The 21,303-nt window shown below is 40.5% G+C and overlaps 2 protein-coding genes across 3 annotated transcripts in view; one reads left to right on the forward strand and one right to left on the reverse strand.

The window, feature by feature from the left end:
• The window catches only part of TM7SF3 (transmembrane 7 superfamily member 3), a 36,305-nt gene extending 35,931 nt beyond the window's left edge, over positions 1-374 (reverse strand). Inside the window, exon 1 of the mRNA XM_022577823.3 lies at positions 153-374. Coding sequence (XP_022433531.1) covers positions 153-243 — 91 coding nt within the window. The 5' untranslated portion in view covers positions 244-374. The remainder of the gene's footprint in view (positions 1-152) is intronic.
• Positions 375-6,834: 6,460 nt separating this feature from the next.
• On the forward strand, positions 6,835-12,688 carry MED21 (mediator complex subunit 21). 2 transcript variants are annotated; one of them, XM_089919981.1, is made up of 5 exons: positions 6,885-6,941; positions 7,582-7,632; positions 10,880-10,994; positions 11,541-11,641; positions 12,204-12,688. In XM_089919981.1, exons 1-5 carry the CDS (start codon positions 6,900-6,902, stop codon positions 12,378-12,380), a joined length of 486 nt encoding a protein of 161 aa, XP_089776107.1. In that variant the 5' UTR covers positions 6,885-6,899; the 3' UTR covers positions 12,381-12,688. The 2 variants fall into 2 exon arrangements, with proteins under 2 accessions (XP_022433533.1, XP_089776107.1); XM_022577825.3 differs by lacking the exon at positions 7,582-7,632 and having other exon boundaries at positions 6,835-6,941.
• Positions 12,689-21,303: the final 8,615 nt, after the last annotated feature.

The following is a 21,303-nucleotide window of genomic DNA, read 5'->3' on the forward strand; positions in this document are numbered from 1 at the left end:
TGCCTTCTGCAGGAAAGGACCTCGATCCATTCCTGCCGTTTCTGAACTCACCGTCTCCCCCGCTGCGCGGACAGACCCCGGGGTGGACTCTGACCTTGCAAGAAATGCAAGACCAAGTTTGGGTTGCAGCAGTCAGGCGCCCCCGACCTTACCCTCGCTGGAGTTCCCGACGGTCTCGGCTCCGGCGGCCGCCGCCGGTTCCGACGCCAACACAGCCAGGAGCAGCAGCCGAAGGAGCTCCATTGCTGCCCCAACCGGGCGCCGCCACCTAGCCCGCGCTATCCCGGGGCGCCCGCGTCCGGCGCCATCGCTCGCTAGGTGCACGCGCAGCACACCTGCCAGCCCCGCAGAGCCCGCGCGCCCCCCGCCCCGGCAGAGGGCTCCAGTTCCGGCAATCAGCCCCGCTGCGCGGCCCCACGCCTCCTCCAGCCCCTCACGTCACGGCGACGGCGCCCCCCGGGGCGAGGGCGGGGACGGGAGCGGAGGGGCGTGCCCGGGCGGCGCTCGCCTCCTCCCGGCCGGCGGCGCTGCGGGCACCCTTGCGCCGAGGGCTGCGGCGACCCCAGGAAGTTCTGGGTTGTAACCTGTACTTCTCACTTTGGTATCTTTCGCACTTACGAAAACTACCGTTCGAGTGAAAAATAACCCTTTCTGTTGCGGCCTAACGTCTCCAGGCTCCAGTTTCCCGCGTTTCCTTTGCAAACGGAAAAAAAACAGGAATCTGGTGCTCAAAACGCTGGAGTTGATCGTTTCTCCCTGTCGCAATTGCCTTAGCTCCTCAGGGAGATGTTGGTATGAAAATACGGGGGCAGTGCTGTTTCTGTGGTGGTTATTGCGCTGGTGATGAGCGCCACAATTAAAAATGTTTCGTTTTCTCTAAGTGAAATTATCCTCGAAGACTCAAGACCTTCATCTGAACTTCCTCTCTCAAATTTTATACGTGAGGGCTGTTTAAAGGACCGTAGTCCATGTGACAGATGGCTCGTGAGACGATTGTGGAATTAGGTTTATAGGTAAACCTATAAATATAGGTTTATTTATTTGGGGAAGATTGCCCTGCTTTATTTTTCCTGCTCTTTAACTTTTTCAGTTATCTACTTTAATAAGCAACTATGTTGAAAATTCCATATGTGGTTAATCCACTACTAAACTAAAAACCTATAGCAATCACCATAATATTAATAGGCACAACTCTTTTACTGTCCTTCCTCTGCCTGGCCCAAATGTTCACACCTGCGGTAGTACTATTTATTCCTATGGTGTTTATTCACTGTCCTACATACCCTCTTTCCACTAACTCTCAATAGATGAAACCCCGGGACGATGATAGCAGCGATTATAAGGGTAGCATTTGGACCCGTGGATGGATTATTCAGTAAATTGTGTCTGATAACTGATTAGCTGCACTGTACTGGGGAGGGAGGATTACAACTCTATCTCACATTGTCACAATGAAATCCCAAAGTAATAAATAAAATTAAAATCTTAAAAGAGCTAGAAGAAATACACGTTTAAAAAAAAAAGTTGATCGCAGAATGATGGAACTGTCTTTTTTTTTCTTTTAAGAGTTTATTTGAGCAAAAATCTATTGGAATCTGGCAGCGCCAAACCAGAAGTGATCAGAATTATTCAGTGGAGGAACTTTCTAAGCAAAAAAGCGAAGGAGGAAACCATAAAGGAAAAGATTGGTAGATTTGGCTACTTAAAAATTTTAATAAAGTCAATAAACACCATAAACAATAAACCATATGAAAAGTCAAGTTGATGACCAAAAGTAAAAGTTAGCAAACGACATGAATAGGGAATTAAAAAAACAAAAAAATAGAAGAAAGGAAACACAAATGGCCAGTAAACACATGAAAAAATGTTCAAATTCACTAGTAACAAACAAAATCAAATTAAGAAACTAAGCTGTAAATATTTTAAAAGAACAAGAACTTCGAGTGTGGGTGAAAGAGCTGAGAAGACATTCTAAGATCTAACTAGTGAGAGTGTAATTTCATACAACTTTTTATGGCATGAGCTGTATTAGAAATCTTAAAAATACTCAGCTTTGGTGTGATAATTGCACTTTTGGATTTAAGCATGTAAATATGTATAAAAATTATATATATATATTAGTGCACAAAACTGTTCAAGATGTTATTTACAATAGCAAAAAAACTAAAACAACCTAAATGCCCAACAATAAGTTAATTAAATAACCTGTAACGCAGCCATATAATAGAATACCTTGTAGCCCTTCAAAAATCATTTTTTAAAAGGCAACTGATTGATCAGGAAGTGTTTATGAAAAGGCAAGTTAAAAAGCAATATATATATATGTATATAGTATAAGCTTTATTTTGTTTTCTTTCTAATATGCATTCATGTTTATATGCATAGAAAGGTTGAAAGAACATTATCAAAATGTTTAAAAGAGTTTATCTCCAGGTGATTGGATTAAGAATGATTTTCTCTGCACATTTCTGCTCTTTGTAAAATTTCTACATTGAATGTGTATGGCTTTTGAATAAGAAAATAAAAAATTTTTTAAAGTATACTGCTAAAGGTTTTCTGGTAAAAGCATTCAGGATTTAACAGTCCATCTTCCTGAATATGACACATAATGTTTTTCATGATGTAGCGCCTGTCCAGCTCTCCAGGTTCTTGCTGCAACTCAACTCCTCTATGCTGGCCATGCTGAATTAATTTCACTTCCCTGAACTAACCCCATTCCCTCTCTTCCACACTTTAGCATTGCAGTTCCCTGTGCCTGCAGTGGACAGCTGATGACAGATGTGTCAGTAAGCAGCAGAGGGCCTCATTACCTTGGCTCCAAAATACTGTAACAGCTTGGGAAGAATATTGGCTGGGGTTCCTTGCTCATGTCAGAGTTCCACTGGCAACCTGTGAAGCAAATGGGCCCAGCAGCTTTGCAGATGAGTTTTTATTCCTAAGAATTGAAAGGAAACACAAAAACTGACAAGATTCCCAAATCCAAGATATAGATAACTCGAGCCTTAAGGACTGCTTCAAGTCTAGAAAAAGAAGGCAGGCAACCTATCCTAGATTTTTGACAAAACCCAAGACACCGTGGATGGAGATGGGAATAGAGCTCCAGGGGAAAGGCAGGAAAGGTGCTCTGTGAAGCTTGCCCATGTATTCTATCTCATTCTAACCTCACCTTTGCTCTGTATTGTTTTTTTGAATTTTATTTATTTTTTTTATACAGCAGGTTCTTATTAGTTATCCATTTTATTGCTCTGTATTTTTTAACACTTGTTCTTCCTGCGGGTTACATTCTTTGGACTGTGTTCATTAAATTAAATTCAATAAATGTTTATTTAGTAACATATGGAAATCATTATGCTAGGAAATTCATTCATTTAGTCCATAAATATGCATTCAGAGTCTTCTGTCAGGCTAAATGCTAGGTGCTAGGCATTGGAAATATGGAAACAATTAAAATATGTTTCCTGCCCACAAGTAGCTCATGGTGGTGAGTAAATTAGAGTCATGTATGGATAATTAAACCTCAATGTGTTAAGTGGAATAACAAGTACAAGGAACAATTCTGAAGATTGGGAGCAACTAACTTACTCCAGGGTTTCAGGAAAGGTTTTATCAAGAAAGAAACATTTAAAATGAGGTTTAAAGCTGAGTGGATGATCAACAGGGGAACAAAATCGAGGTAGGGATGGAAGTGTGGGCTTTTCATACAAGGAAGAGAGAATTAATGCATCTTATATGATGTGCATAGGAGTACGAAACAGCAGAGCATCTGTAGGGAATTGCAAAGAATCTAATGTAGCAAATGCTTCTTTACAGTATTTCAGCACAGTGCTTGGAACAGTTTAGATGTTTAATAAATTGTGACTGAGTAGGTAATAAAGGTAGTTAAGGGTCTAGAATGTCAAGTTAAAGAACTGTTAAAGAGTTTTTTTTCCTGAAAAAATAGGGAGTCACTACAGATTAAAAAAATCAAAGTACTTACTACAAGATTGGCTATGAGTTGATAAAAAATCAAAGCTGGGTGATGGGTACATGAGTGTTCACCATACTATTCTCTCTACTTTTGTGTATGTTTGAAACTTTTAATAATATAAAGTTTAAAAGGACATACTTACCAAAATTGTGTTTCAAAGATAAGAGATACATAATACTGAGTTCCTCCTCTTAAAACCATATAATCCAGTAGGGGATTCAAGAAAAGCAAATTAAAAAGCATATGAAAAAAATGTCGGGGCTTCTTCCCTGGTGGCGCAGTGGTTGAGAGTCCGCCTGCCGATGCAGGGGACACGGGTTCGTGCCCCGGTGCGGGAAGATCCCACATGCCGCAGAGCGGCTGGGCCCGTGAGCCATGGCCGCTGAGCCTGCGCGTCCGGAGCCTGTGCTCCGCAACGGGAGAGGCCACAACAGTGAGAGGCCCGCGTACCGCAAAAAAAAAAAAAAAAAAAAAAAAAAAGTCAAAATCATGAGAGAGAAGGGGTCCATGTGGAATCTAGTAATTCATAAAATTTACATTAAAAGTAAAAAGTAAAACTTTAAAAGATCGACTGTGAATTAAATAACAGCAAAGAAATTGTTTTGATAAAGGTAAAGAATTGAGTGGTTATCAATTGGAGGCAATTTTGCCCCACACTTGCTAAGAGTCATCTGGGAATATCTGGAGATATTTTGTGTTGTCACGACTGGGTGGGGGGGCGTTGCTACTCTCATCTCGTGAGTAGAGGACAGGGATGCTGGCAAACATCCTACAATGCACAGGACAGCACCTCAGAACAGAGAATGTAATCAGCCTCAAACGTCAATAGAGCCACTGTTGAGGCATCCTGAGCTACACATATAAGACTGCATTTTGCAGGTGGATTATTACCTGAAGTCCACAGCTTCAAGAGGTTCATAAACCCCTGAAAATGTATGCAAAATTTTGAGAGCCTGGTCTGGGGAAAGGTCCACAGTTTTCATCTGATTCTTTAGGGGTCCATGGCCAGAAGAGGCTTAAGAAGCACAGGAAAAACAAAAGTTTTCAGGGGCTGTGGCTGAATAATCTGAAGTGATTATTTCACTCAGAAAACTATTGCACGAGGAGGCGGGAATCTGTTTCCTAGAGCCAGATTATGGTCAACCTTGAAATCCAAGCAGAAATGGCTGAACATCAACCTGAAGTCTCTGTGGAGCTACTGAAAACTGTAAGGAACGTAACGACAGGACAACAGGATGGAAGTTGGGTTGTAATAGGAGTTGCTTCAGAGTGGTTCTACCCCGTGCCCAAATTCTCTTCAATCAGGCTACAAAACTTAGTATTCTCCCTTCACGGGTGCTGTCATTCATCCCTCTGTATCCAGCCAGGCACCAATCCGTGTGAATTTTTCCTTCAAAACTAGCCTTGTCTTCTCTTCTCAGACTCAACACCCTAGTCTAGGCCCAACTCACCTCATTCTTGAATAACTGCAGACCCCTCCTCCTTGTGAGCCCCTGGCTTATTCATCTTTGCAAACCCAGCACCCACATAACTTTCTGGTACGTGGCAGACATTCAGTAAAGAACACTCTCAGCTGGGGGTGAGAAGAGAGGGTCACAAGCTTACCCCATATTACAGTTAAAACAAATTAGAATTCTCTCAATAATCCCATTAAGGGGGGAGGTGCCTCACCTGTAGAGGTTCCCAATTAGGTCCCAGCAGTTTTGTCGATTGTTTGGAGGTGGGGTCGTGTGGTGGTGAAGCAGAAGTGGAGCTTCCCAGCTAGGGCTGGAGTAGATCCCACAAGCCAAGTTCCCAACGGAGAGTTTTCTCCACCCTCCCCCAACCCCAGGAGGGTAATCAGGGATAATCAGCCTGAGGAGGAGGGTCCGTGAGTTTGTCTGAAGTCCACAAAGCAGTCATTAGCTGATTCCAGCCTCATTTCTTTCCAGACTATCCCCAGGCTCTAACTTTCCTTAAATACCAAGTTTTGACCAACACTCTTCACACTGAAACCCTCAATAGGTCCCAAGTCTAAGCCTAAATTGCACAGCTTATCTTTTTTAAAACTGAACATACCGCACCTACGCACCTGGCTTATTTTCCAGGAACCTCCTCTTTTCCCACTACCTTCTCCTCTTTCCCACTGTGAAACTTCCACTCTCTTCTCCACCAGCCCTGCTCTGTTCCTTACCGAGTTTCTCGCAGTCACACAAACAAGAGATGCTGGTTACACCTTACCTTTTACCTTACCGTCTTCCTCCTCTCACTTTTGCCCACAAGACCTGTTTTCCATAATCTTCCAACACGGTAATTACAGCTCAGTTTAGTACTAGTTTTGGACACTTTCCACCTCACGTGTGTCAGCTGCCCCAGCACACCCACATTTAAGTACGTATCCAGGCGTTCCGCACCCAAAAGCAACGGAGGGCCACCCGAACACAGCCCGTCCTGATTACTTGCTGAATTTTAATTTGGATTTCTTGACACTCAAGTCGGTACCGTGATTCCCAAGTATTCTTTAGTTGTTTGCTGCGTATGTTTTGTGGTCCATGTCAAGTATTCAAGGCGATGTTTATAAATGGATACAAGGGAGGATAGGGAAAATTACTTTTAAAAACCGCATAATACAACAATCTCTGTAAAGTGTTTAACACCTAAAAGCCACGCGAAAGTATGTTGCCCCCCGCAAACAATGTCGGCCCTGTACAGTCCCCGCGTTACTGAACGTGCGCAGAGCTGAGTCGCCCCAGGTGGAGGTAGTCCATATAAAGTAGGCCTCCGGAAAGTCCCGCCCACTCCGCGCAGTCCCGCCCACTCCGCGCCGGGCGTGGAGTAAGGCTTGACTCCACCCCTCCAAGAACGCAGCCCCGTGATTGGCCATGACGCATCCTAGAGCTGCCCAATTGCGTACGAGCAGCTACTCTCGCGTCTTTTTGTTTGCGGGAGGAACATGGCGGATCGGCTCACGCAGTTGCAGGACGCCGTGAACTCGGTGAGTAATTGCACGCGATTAATCTCCGTCGTCTTCTTTCCCGAGGGAAAGCAAGGCAGAAAAAGAGGTCCGAGGGACAAAACTCGGAAGTGGGGAGTGGACTGAGGCCGGGCTTCAGCATCAAGCGCTGGGGTTTGGAGGGAGGCGGCGCCGCGGTCTGGAAGGTCTTAGGCCGGCGGCGGGGCTTTGCGGGAGCCAGCGGCCTCTTAGCCTGCGAAGTGGAGGATCTCACTCCACTCCGTGACAGGACTGCGTGGACTGTCACGCTTCACGGCCTTATCATGTTCTCTCGGAAAGGTTTTATTTGCTTGTCAGTGGTGCTTATGGGAGTGCTCCTCTTTGGCCGGGAGGGGAGAGGAAGCGGAAGCTTTTATCCCCTTATCAATTTTAACCCACGGAGGGCAATTCTTGTTCTTAATGATTGGATTTTTGCCATTAGATGTTAGCCGAGAATATTCCTTCGCCAAAATTTTCAGGTTGGGGCGGGAGTGATAGTAAAGTGAAAAGTTTTGTTTCATCTTAGTTGGTTCCTATAGACCAAGGGTTCCATCTCTTGGCCGCGCCCCCAGCATGTCAGTTTAGGGAAAACCGACGTCTTTATGATAGTCAATCTTCTGACCTTCGTATGTCTTTATTTAAGGTTTTTAAAATGCCTGCCAGTGGGTCTACTCCCTATGAAAAGTCAGGTGTTGTGAGTAGACCCCCTTACTTTGATCCTTCTGATTATTTTTCCTGTTATGTGTACGTAGAAAGTATATGCAAGCCAAAGAATTCATATACTTATTACCATTAAGAGCTAACTTGTTTACATTTCTGTTATTCTATTTATAATTTGATGTCCCAGGTGAGATGTTGACTGGAAAATCCAAGTACCTGGTCTCTTGCCAGTTTTTTCTCAGCGGAAGCTAATAAGTTGGTATTCCTGTTATTAGTCTGTGCACTTGAAGAGTGTGAATCTGCTCACAAGAAACTGATCTACTTTGTGTGTGAGGGCCAGCCCCTAAATGTTGATGAATTCACCAAGGTAAATTCTACCTTTGGTGACTTGCCTGGGCTGCCAACCAGTCTCCCTCAGGGAGATACTCCTTTGAGGCTTTACAAAATCAAATTGTAATGATGCAGCTGGATACAAATGTTATTTTAGGGGAAATGTTGTGTATTCATACATGTCTCAGCCAGAAGGATCGTAAGGAAAAGTGAATATGACCCTTAACTCCATGGTAGGCAGGCTGATCATTGGATTTTGGAGAAAAACCTCTAGGTTAACTGGTATGGGTGCCTGGTATCCATGATGGGTGCACCACCATGGTTACAGAGAAATACTCCTTGAGGAGTTTACAGTCTGATTAGAAAGATGTCATATACTCAAGAGACATTTAAATAATGCAAAGGCAGTATGTGGTTAGGAGTTGTAATGAATTGAGTGTTTTCAGCTGTAAGTGCTGAAGTAACGTGAACTGTTGAGTGATATTAATTAAAATAGAGGGAATCTTATTAGCATTTATCTGAATTGTAATTATTTGTGAAGTTATTAAAATAAAATTTATTTTACCCACTGAGAACTCCATGAGAGCAGAAACTGTCTTGTTCACTGTATCAGTGTGTTTATACAGTTATATACAATGCTTGTCATAGAGTTGATTTTTGATAAGTATTTGTTGAATAAATGGATTTTGAGAGCTTCATAAGGACAGAGCAAATAGCCAGTGTGTTGAATATTTGTGTGTGTTTTCTGTCTTCTTCATAACAATGCTATAATGTGAGAATGTTCCCAATTTAAAAATTAAAAGAAACTTGAGTTACCAGAACCAGAATTAGAATCCACGTTTGTACAGCTTCAGAGCAGTAACTGCCACTCTATTACCTTTGCAAAATGTGAGCAAAAGCAGTGTAGTCAGGAATGAATTATCACCAGTCAGGCATATGTGAAGGAGGAGTAGATAATGAACAAGTAGCGTTGACTTAGATTATTGAAAGCTTTGAAATAGCCTGAAGACTTGGAGATTTATCTTGAAGACCATGCTGGGGCAAACTCAGAATTTTTGAGCAGAGTAAAATAACATAGAAAATAATAAGAACTAGGAACTTCCCTGGTGGCACAGTGGTTAAGAATTTGCCTGCCAATGCAGGGGACACGGGTTCGATCCCTGGTCTGGGAAGATCCCACATGCTGTGGAGCAGCTAAGCCTGTGTGTCACAACCCCTGAGCCTGTGCTCTAGAGACGGCGAGCCACAACTACTGAGCCCGTGAGCCACAACTACTGAAGCCCCTGCACCTAGAGCCTGTGCTCTGCAACAAGAGAAGCCACCCCAGTGAGAAGCCCGTGCACCACAACAAAGAGTAGCCCCCGCTCGCCACAACTAGAGAAAGCCGGCTTGCAGCAACAAAGACCCAAAGCAGCCAAAAATAAATAATTTAAAAAAAGAAAATAAGAACTAGAAATTAATAAGGAGTCTGTTGTAAACAATTCTTGTGTGAAGTTGAACTAACAGCAGCAGTGATGGTAGAAGGAAAAGGGAAAGATTTGTAGTAGTATTAGCAGGATTTGAAGATGAAAGTTGAGTCTGAAGTTAGACTGGTTCACTAGGAGATTCTCAATAGAAATTAGATATTAAACAAAGGAAACAGTTGACTTTGAGTTCTGTCATTCAAATAATGGCAGTGAATGTTAGTGGAAATGCTGATTCACTGATTGGAGGTAAGGAATTGAGGTTTGAGAGGTCGGGACTATGGAGAGAAGTTGGTGGGAAGACTAGGAATCTTAGGTTTGGAGATGGTAATGTTATGGAGCCAGGTTTGTTTGCTGGACTTGGAGCAGGCCAAACACTGAGACACTGAGTTTCGCAGCAGAGAAGGGGTTTATTTATTCAGGAGGCAGCGGAGTGAGGAGACAGGAGAACAAATCTCAGATTGCTTTCCAGAAGGCAAGAGGCTTGAGATTTTATGGGATAAAGAAGCAGGGTGTTCTCAGGCCTGGGGAAGGGTGGGTGGAGGTAGGGAAAAGGTGAGGTAATTGGTGTTGTGCACGGGACCAGTTTTAGGGTTGGTGGTCCCAACTATTCTTAGCTGGTCTGAACTGGGCAGGGGCCCACTCCAAATCTTCCAAATTTCTGGAAAACAACTTAAGCCCCTGTTACTACAGTGATGCACGCATCAGCAGCATTATCTGTAGGGGTGGTAAGAAGTCTGGTGCGGTGTGACATGGGCTACGTGAAGCTTGGAGGGTGTGCAATTAGGGAAAGAAAAAAAAACCTAAAGCAGTCTTAATCATTAAAGGCAGGTTACAAGCAGAGGGGTTTCTAACAAGCTGTTCCCTTATCTGCTGTTCTGTAAGACGTACTCCAGTATTTTTGTTACTGTGACAGCTTCCATTAACCCCATGGGACACGGTTTCAGTAAGGACTTGGTATTCTCAATCTTCAAAACTGATTAAGGAATACTTTCAGAGCCCTGGGAGTTCACAGCTTGAGTCCTGGAGAAAAACATTTCAGAATACTTAAGGTGCAGTCTTTTCCCCACTTTTATTCTTGTAACTACTCTAGTTTGAGAAAAGGGGTCACATTTTAAAATTTACCCTGGGGCCATTCTTAGATATTTGCCTATCACATTTGCTCTTTTCCACCACTACTTCCCCAAAAGTCTTTACTTGTGCTTGCAGTAAGTATTGGCATATATTTCTCTAGTCATTCTGTTACCGTGGGAAGAAAAGAAAGATTATTTTGTATTTCTTTGATTGAAACCAGACGTAGTTTCTTTGCATGATTAAAACATTTAATCATTGTTAGTAACTGGTTTATGTTATCCAGAATTACTCCTTTCTGTTTTATTTTCTTGCTCAGAGACCATTATAATAGGAACATTGTTGCTGCCGTCACCAATAAAATCGGTAAAACAGATAAATCCTTTCTAACTTTGCCACCTTTCCTTTGGCCTCAAGCTTGCAGATCAGTTTTGTAATGCCATTGGAGTGTTGCAGCAGTGTGGTCCTCCTGCCTCTTTTAGTAATATTCAGACAGCCATTAACAAAGATCAGCCAGCTAATCCTACAGAAGGTAAATAGATTTTCTTGGCTTCTCTTAGTTTGACTCTCACATTACCTGTAATCCCTTAAAATTAGATTTATTGAAAAATTCAACTTATTTATGGCTTTCTAAAAATGTTATTGTTTGAGAATATTACTACAAGTTTGTCATAAAAGAAATGAATTTGTTATAGTCAATTTATGTAACACCTCATAATTCTTTTCTTGTCAAATAACAGACGTTTTACTTGTTTAGAGGAGAATTGTATGAATTTAGCTGAATTTTACTTGAGGGACCTTAATAAGAAAGGCATCCCATTTATAGATTCCTTTATTCAAGTGACCACTGTATTGTCCTAATAAATGAAATGATATACATTATGCTTACATTCCAATTTGAGTTAATATTAAAGCTAATTCTCAAACATAATAGAATTGATGTGTTAAAATTACACTTCAATCATTAGGAGCCTGCTACAGAAAAAGTTATGAAGTTTTCTGTTTTCATAAAGTTTAATTTCTCTTTCTGAAAACTTGAGATTCTCTAATATCCTAAATGAGTACCATCTTTCTCTAGAATATGCCCAGCTTTTTGCAGCGTTGATTGCACGAACAGCAAAAGACATTGATGTTTTGATAGATTCCTTACCCAGTGAAGAATCTACAGCTGCTTTACAGGTAAAAATATCTTTTCCTTTGAGAATTTTGTGAGTAGAGAATTTTGAATTAAAGAGGTAGATTTAGTGCCTTTTGTTACAATTTTCAAAGTTAATCTAAATTTTAAAGTGGGAATTTTACTGTAAACTACTGTAGTCTGTTAAAGACTGAGCTGAATGTGTATAATTGTCCAATTTTGAGCTTAAAGAAAACTTGCCATTTTCCTCAGTTTGCTTCTTTTCCTTGAAAAGAGTGAGAGGAGGGGCACATTCTGGGTGTGGAGTAGAATAGTAGTGTCCAAAAGCAGTGTGGAAGGGCGTCTCATGTAGCCATCCAGAGATCTCCAATCGAAAAGTCATCTTTTAAGTTAATTTATTCAGAGAAGACTCTGATCTTAGGATTTCTGCCACTGAAAGTTTTATCTGATCTTAGGATTTCTGCAGCTGAAAACTCTATCACAATGGTTGGGTAGTCATCAGATTTAAAAGTAAATACTTTTACTGCAGGTTCTTTCCGCCTCAACTTTCATTAATCTCCAAGTTTTTCATTTCTCAGAACATTCTTAAATTTGTGTCTTATAAAGGCTGCAAGCTTGTATAAGCTGGAAGAAGAAAATCACGAAGCTGCTACGTGTCTGGAGGATGTTGTTTATCGAGGGGACATGCTTCTGGAAAAGATACAGAGCGCACTTGCTGATATTGCACAGTCCCAGCTGAAGACAAGAAGCGGCACCCATAGCCAGTGTCTTCCAGACTCATAGCACAGTGTATATATACCATGCGTGTGGCTGAGAAAAGAACTGTTTCAATGCCATTGAGAATTCTGCATCAGATTTAGATGGAAGCCTTACCAACAGTTACAGAAACATTAAGCACTATGACACATGTTATCTTCTTAGCTATTTTAAATAGTCTTCTGTTTTCACTCTTAATAATAAGCTTGTAAAATCGTGATTGAACCAGCTTTAAACTGTCATTATGCCATTTTTTTTATTGTTATCTCGGTTAAATTATTGCAGATATTGCATTAATGGTCATAATATAATTAAACAGATGTACTGTAAAATTCTATTGTGATGTAATTTGTCTTTATTTTTGTCATATTTCTACAGTCTTTACAAATCAAAACATCCCTCAAGCCAGAGGAGAGGTGGTAAATGCAGAGATAGTGGACTTTTGAATTTAGGTTGATATCCTTCTGCCTCTTTTATTTATTTATTTATTTTTTTTTGCGGTACGCGGGCCTCTCACTGTTGTGGCCTCTCCCGTTGTGGAGCACAGGCTCCGGACGCACAGGCTCAGCGGCCATGGCTCACGGGCCCAGCCACTCCGCGGCATGTGGGATCCTCCCGGACCGGGGCACAAACCCATGTCCCCTGCATCAGCAGGCGGACGCTCAACCACTGCGCCACCAGGGAAGCCCCGGGAAGCCCCCAGAATTTTAACTAAGTTTCCAACTGGGATGTCTGTGGAAATGGACAAGTTATTTCTAAAATTTATATGGAAGTACAAAGTGTCAATAGAAATCAGTATTCTCATTAGAAAATATAGAATGACAGCTTGCTTTAATAAGACAGCATGTATTAGTGCAGGGATAGATAAATAGGCCAATGGAAGAGAATAGAGAGATCTAACAAATCCACGCAGATCGGAAAACTTGATTTGTGACGGAGATGATGTGAATCACTGGGGAAATAATAGAAATTGTGCTGGATATTGGTTATATATATGCTATATATTAAATTCAGTGCCTATGGGGTTTCTTTTTGGGGTGATGAAAATGTTCTGGAATTAGTGGACGTTGTTGCACAACTGAGTTTACTGAAAAACACTGAAATACATACTTTAAAAGAGTGACTTATGGTATGCTAATTATTTCCCAATAAAGCCGTTATAAAAAAGGAAAAAGAAAAAAAAAATTTCATGCCAGGTGAAGGGCAAATATCTAAAATTTTTAGAAGACATTCTTAGGAAAATATGCATAGCTTCAGGATAGGAAAGGCTTTTTTAAAGTAGATATAAAAATTTCACATCATAAAGGAAAAGAATTCAAAAATTACGATAAACAATACGTGTCAGACACTGCTTCAAACTTACATATATTAACTAATTTAGAAAAGGTTAATAAATTTAAATGCATTAAAATTTAGGTCTTCTGTTCATGAAAGTACTCCAAAAAGAGTAAAAATGCAAGCTCAGCCTTGCAGCAGGTATTTACAGTACTTGGAACTGGACAAAGGGTTAGTATCTAAAATATGTAAAACCCTTCTATGAATCAAAAAAAAAAGAAAAAAGCAACCCATTAGGAAAATCACAAAATAGTCATTTCACAGCAGAGGAATGGCCAATAAAGGTGCACAAGTGCTCAGCCTCATTGGTAATCTGAGAGATTTGAATCTGGCTTTCTAGGTGTTCAAGAAGGTTCACTTTTCCAGGCAGGAGGACAAAACTTACTTCTTATTTTTTTAATTAACACTTTGCTAGCTTGATTTATACATTTTATAATTTGGATATATGGTCCCTAGGCTTCCAAGTATTCTTGGCCAGGGCTATATATGTTCAGGGCAGGCCTATACATGTATGTTTATATAACTTAAAAATAGATTCCAAAGACAAAATTCAGGGCACTGATTACCTCTCTGGTGGAAAGAAGGGGATGCTATTGGGAAGAGGGTCTTTTAAGGTAAGTGTAATAATATTCTTGAACAGGAAGGAATATATTTAATAAAACTCAATATTTCATGTAAACTGTGTTTAAGGGTCATGTTTTCAATGATAAGGTTTAAGGCAGCACATTTTAAAAAATTTTTTGTTGGAGTATAGTTGATTTACAATGTTGTGTTAGTTTCAGGTGTGCAGCAAAGTGAATCAGTTATACATTTACATATATCCACTCTTAGATTCTTTTCCCATATAGGCCATTACAGAGTATTGAGTGGAGTTCCCTGTGCTATATAGTAGGTTCTTATTAGTTATCTGTTTTATATATAGTAGTGTGTATATGTCAATCCTAATCTCCCAATTTATCCCTCTCCCCTTCCCCCCCGGTAACTGTAAGCTTGTTTTGTATGTATGTGGGTATATTTCTGTTTTGTATATAGATTCATTTGTATCATTTTTTAAAATTAATTAATTTATTTTTGACTGCATTGGGTCTTCGTTGCTGCACGCAGGCTTTCTCTAGTTGTGGCGAGTGGGGGCTTCTCATTGTGGTGGGCAGGCTTATTGCGGTGGAGCACGGGCTCTAGGCGCGTGGGCTCCAGTAGTTGTGGCACATGGGCTGCTCAGTAGTTGTGGCTCGTGGGCTTTAGAGCACAGGCTCAGTAGTTGTGGCACACGGGCTTAGTTGCTCTGCAGCATGTGGGATCTTCCCGGACCAGGGACCGAACCCGTGTCCCCTGCGTTGGCAGGCGGATTCTTAACCACTGCGCCACCAGGGAAGTCTCTATCATTTTTTTAAAAATTCCACATATAAGTGATGTCACACAATATTTGCCTCTCTCTGACTTCACTTAATATGATAATCTCTAGGTCCATCCACAAATGGCATTATTTTGTTCTTTTTACGGCTAACATTCCATTATATATATATATTTATTTATATTTATATTTATATATATAGGGTTGGCCAAAAAGTCCGTTTGGGTTTTTCCATAACATCTTAAATATATACCACAACTGCTTTATGTTTATCTGTCAATGGACATTTAGGTTGCTTCCATGTCTTGGCTATTGTAAATAGTAAGGCAACACATTTTTAAGCAGCATAATGCTTCACTTGTGTTTGATTTCAGCAGAACTGGTTTGCTGTTAGCCAGTTATAGATATTGGTGGAAGAGGCCTTTCGATCTTCCTCCACAGGACTGACTCCCACTGTCTCCCCAACTCCTCAGAAGTTCAACAGTGAGTAGAATTTAGGAAGATGAACTGCCTGCCGCCGTGTCCTTGCTCTGCATCCTTGTCCCTGCCTATTGAGGGTTGCATTTTTTTTTCTTCCAATTGCCTGAGAAAGGCCTCAGATGGAGCGAAGGCACTGATGCTGCAGGTTGGGGCTTCTGAGACCAAACAAGTATCCATCTTTCACCACGAGAGGGCCGTTTGACCCTGAACTTTGGTTCCATTCAGGAAGTGGCTGTTCTGTGACCTAGAGGGGTATGTGGAGACTAGCTGTCATGCCAGGTTACGATTCCCCTGGAATCCACTCAAACTAGTGTTATGATTCTGATTTGAACTAGTGTCCTCCTGGAGCCAGTAACTTGATTCTGAGACCAAATGTCCACTCTCAGCTGAAAATAAAAGGACAGGCACACACCTTCATGGCTCTTCATACAGAGGTTGTTAAGTCCTAGCATGGGCCACAGAGGAAGCTCAATGAACACTTTCTCTGGATGGTAAATTATCTTTTACATCCACCTTCACACATGTGGGTATGTGTTGGACAGGCCACACATCAGAAACCTGCCCTATGTGGAGAGAAGTGATTAATAGTATAGGCGCATGTGCCACCCTGCTTGCGCTGCCACTAATTAGCTGTATGACCTTGGGCAGGTTACCCATGTCTCAACACAACTGAAAAATAGCGGAAATATTACTCATTTCCTCATGGGGTTGTTATGAAGGGTAAATGAGTATACGTGTGCAGTAGTCTAGCATCATCCTCCTAGACATGTGTTTTATTTTTTATTGAACGATAGTTATTTACAATGTTGTGTTCATTACTGTGGTACAGCAAAGTGAGTCAGTTATACATATATACATTCCTTTTTACAAAATATTCTTTTCCATTATGGTTTATCATAGGATATTGAATATAGTTCTCTGTGCTAGACAGTAGGACCTTGTTGTTTATCCATTCTATATATAAAAGCTTACATCTGCTAACCCCAACCTCCCACTCCAGCCCTCCCCCCAAGCCCCTCCCCCTTGGCAACCACAAGTCTGTTCTCTATGTCTGTGATTCTGTTTCTGTTTCATAGATAGGTTCATATGCTGGACGTGTGTTTTTTTAGGGCCTAGACTATTGAATTAAGTAGGGCTGTGATGGTGATAATGGTGCCTGAATCTTTCGGGTCTTTAAGGGTGGCTTCAATCTCTGCCATAGTTCCAGGCAATAGTTTTTTCTTTACAGTATTTATAATAAAATTTTATAAATTTGTTTTGAATTTTTACAGCATTTACAAATACTTGCAATATTTGTCTTTTATTTCCAATATTGCCAATGCAATATTGTTTTTTATTTACTATTTTGACCAAGGCAGAGTGGGAGGGACAGTTTCAGAGCTTCCACTTGCCTTTGTCCACTTCCATAGCTCTTATGCCAGGGGTTAAGTAACTCATGTGGAGTGGTTGCTAACTGTGAAGTTTAGGGGCTGGGGAAATGGTCACTGGGTAAGTCATGGAACCAGTGGACCTATTATGCGTGGGATCTTGGCCCAGGGCACCATTTATTGTTTATTATTACCTTCCCCAACAAAGGGGCCATGATAATGCTTTGGATTCTCATGTGTTAATGTCAAATCAGACCCTTTAGCTAACACTCCTCAAAATGCCTTGGTATTTCTCTTTTCCTTGTATACAGTTACCTGGGTAAACGGCCATGGGTCCCTTGGGAGTAGGCCTGGGAGAATTATCATAAACACTTGCTATGGTATTGTAGAGTCTTTCTTGTGGGGATCCTCATGAGAACAATGGGTTCTAAATCTGACAAGGGTCTCAGGATTGGAAATAGGGAAGAGATTGTGACTTTTCATTGGGACAGCGGCTCTCTGGTGTTTAACCATCATCCATCCTTGGTTTCATTGGATTGTATTGATTGAGCAGTACTGCCCATCTCTCCTGCCCTTGGGGACTCGTGTTCTCTTAACACATTCCATAGTTCTCTGAAGTCAGGGTCCCCATTGCTAGCCACTCTGACTTTGCTATTTATTACTATGATTGAGCCCATCTTGTGCATCTGATAAGCATTACCACCTGACCCCTATTTGGGATCCTTTCATTTCTACTACTATCAGGTAGCCCAATTTAATGCCAGCATCTTCTGCCATCGGCCTTAGCCAGTGGTGTGCTAGGGCAGGATGGCTCTTATCAGTTCTTACGAGACCCAGTAGTGACATTTTTAGGAATTTTATGAACTAGTTGTTAAACACAAGATGTTAAATGTTATATGACAAGAGAGTGGTCTGAAAAGTGGTCAGTAAAGTGTCCCTTGTCCAACTTTATTTTTTTGTCCCCTTGGTTCTGTACACTGGTGTCATGTCCTGCTCTTGCATATATTTTCTCAGCTCCTCCCATAACGCCTTAGCTAGGTCCTGCAGCACCTTATCCTTCTCAGCAGACCCAGAACCTCCTCAGCTGTGTTAGACTGTGACTGATCCTAGTTTCTTATCTGGTAGCCAGGCTATGAGGTGGCGGTATATCCCGGCCAGAGGTGTGTGGGTATGGCATTCGTCTTGCAAAGCAGAGGATTCCGCATCATGTTCAAGGAAGTGAGTAGAGCTAGCCTTTAATGGGGAGGAGCTAGCCTTGTTCAGTCCCAGATGAATCTGGTGGTTCAAGATGTTTGAGTGCTGTCACCAAGAAGGCCCCATTCTAAGTCGGAGTGTCACACTCCTTCCCAATCAATGCCCTGACGTTGGTGAAGCTGACTTGCCTGGGTTGAGAATCAAATATTTCTGGAGGCTCACTTCTCTTATAATTAAAGACTGAATGTGATCTTCAGCTTTTTCTGCCTTCAGGCTATAAGAGCTGAGTGTCTGCTGTCAAGGACACCTTCTGGCTTTCACACTTTGCCTTAAATTGGTGATTAATACCTCTAGTCTCTCATCCCCACCCCACCCCACCCCAATGCGTTGATTGTAGCACCTAACAATAACCATCATATTCCAGTCCTTTGTTTTTACAAATTTCTTCAGGTACAATTGATAACAATAAACTGCATGTGTGTTGGGGGGTGTAGTGTACAATTTGATAAGTCTGATGTACACATACACTCATGAAACCATTATCAAGGCCAAGATAACAAACATTTCCAAGAACCCCTAAGGTTTCCTCCTGCCCCTTCTTAATTTATCCCTCCGTCCACCCCCATCCTCAGGGAAATTCTGATCTGCTTTTTGTCACTATAGATTAGTTTGTATTTTCTAGAATTTTATATAAATGCAATCATACAGTGTGTACTCTTTTTTTGTCTGGCTTCTTTCACTAAGGGTAATGATTTTGAGATTTACACATGTCATTGAGTTTATCAGTAATTTATTCCTTTTTATTATTGAAGAGTATTCCATTTAATGGATGTGCCAAATATGTTTATCCTTTCACCTGTTTATGGATAGTTGGGCTGTTTCCAGGTTTGGGATATTATGAATACAGCTATTCTATACAAGTCTTTTTATGAACTTGTTTTAATTTTTCTTTAATAAATATCTAGGCGTGGAACATCTGGGGTATTTATTAGTTATATATTTAACTTTTTAAGAAACTGCCAAACTCTTCTCCAAAGTTTACCATTTTACTTTCTCATTGGCAGTGGATGAGAGTTCCAGTTGTTCCACACCTTCACCAACACTCATAACAGTCTGTTAACTTTAGCCACTCCAGGAGGTGTGTAGGGGTAACTCCCCAAAGTTTTCCTCATGTCCCTTTGAAATTCCTTCCTCCATCCCCTCCCTGCTCCTGCTTTCTGACCCCAGGCAACCACTAGCCTGCTTTTTGTCACTGTAGATTAGTTTGTATTTTCTAGAATTTTATATAAAAGGAATCATACGGTATGTACTTTGTGTGGTTTCTTTCGCTCAGCATAATGATTTTGAGGTTCATCCATGCAGTATGTATGAATAGTTCATTCCTTTTTACTGCTGAGTCTTACTCCATTGTATGGATGTACCACAGTTTATCAATACACCTGTTGATGGCCATTTAGATTGTTTCCAATTTTTGTCCAACGCAAATAAAGTTCTTTATAAACATTTAGGTATAAGTGTTTATATGGACATATGCTTTTATTTCTCTTGGGTAGATACCTAGGAATAGAATGATTGGATCATATGATAGGTGTATATTTAACATTTTTTAAGAATCTGCAAAACGGTTTTCAAAGTGGTTGTATGGAAATAAGAATGAGAAACAAAATAAAGCACACACAGAAAAAACACATTTAATATGTCATTTCAAGAGAAGGGGAATATTTAACACTGAGTGAGAATATGTATCTTCAGTTTGAAAGAAACTCTTCTAATGTAAAAGACGTTTTGACAACAGATGTTTGGAAATACTCCCATTATTACAGGATTTTTTTTGGCCAAAAATGATATTCATCCTCTATGAAGCTCTCCTATCTAAACACTTAAAATATCTCTGAAACAAAACTATCTGATCTGTTTTAAAATTTTCCAAAAAGTTAGTTTTGAACCAATTTGTTTATGGAAATGCAAAAACTTTCACTGTTTGGAAGAACAATTTATTGACATCTGGGAAGATGGAAATTTACTACTTAGATGTTAAAAAAAAAGCTTTATATAACAGGTGGATGAACTGATTTAGTAAATGCAGCTAACATTTCGATTTGAATCCATAATTCTTTGTAGGATCTTTTTCAGCTGTGAGAGCCATTAACACCAAATATTGGAATAAACTAAACTTATAACCAGAACTTTGTATCACTTTATCCCATAGTACCAAGCCAAATTTTATAGAAACAAAACTCTTCAATTACATTTCTCTCACTAAAATTTCTTTGGTGAAGGCAAAGAAATGTCTTATAAAACATAAAATAAAATACTATATTGAAGAATAGTTTTAAATTTTTATCTCATCTTTTCAAAATTTCTGTCTTTGGAAGTATGACTTATAATAACTGAAATATATTAGTACAGCACTACGTATAGTTTGTAAAGAAATAAATACGCATATATCAGGGATGTCAACTCAACATTTGTTGGGTTGGGGTGTGCAATAAAAAATTGGGGGATCATAAACCTCTATGATAACAAAGCAACCCATATACTCAATTAAATATCAGGTCATCTCAATAGAAACATTTAGAATATTTTTCTAGGGCCGTCTTTCAAGAAGAAAACCCTAGAAAGTGGTTTTAGAATATCCACATTTAAATCCAGGTATTGATGTGCTATGCTATAGAAAACAGTTCTTAAAGTATGGCTCATGGATACCCAGGTCTGTGAAGTCAAAAGTATTTTCATAATAATGCTGAGATATTACTTGCTTTTTCTGCTGTGTTGGCATTGTACTGATGGGACAAAAGCCATGGTGGGTACAACTTCTGGAGCCTTGCCATGAGTCAAGGCACTGGAAACAAACTCATCATAAACTGTCATTCTTTACTGTCATACACTCACATGGGGGAAAAAGCCTATTCATTTAAGAATGCCCCTGATGAAACAGTAAAAATTAATTTTATTAAATCTTGACCCTTGAATGTACATCTTTTTATTATCCTGTGTGACAAACTATGACGAATACATATAGCACTTCTGCTGCATATCCATGTATAACGGTTGTATGAAGGAGAAAGAACTTAGTTTTTTGACTTGTGAGCTACACTAGCTGCTTGTTTTCAGGGGACATCATTGACTAATGACTGAGAGACAAACTATTCGGACTCAGGTAACTTGGGAGATAATTGTCTCAGAAATATTATAAACCAGGTAATCTTGTCGCTTCAAGGAG

Source organism: Delphinapterus leucas, chromosome 11 (assembly GCF_059928025.1).
Source record: "Delphinapterus leucas isolate spDelLeu-1000000601 "Yukka" chromosome 11, BTC_Dleu_Yukka2, whole genome shotgun sequence".
In the NCBI taxonomy this organism is placed as follows: Eukaryota; Metazoa; Chordata; class Mammalia; order Artiodactyla; family Monodontidae; genus Delphinapterus; species Delphinapterus leucas.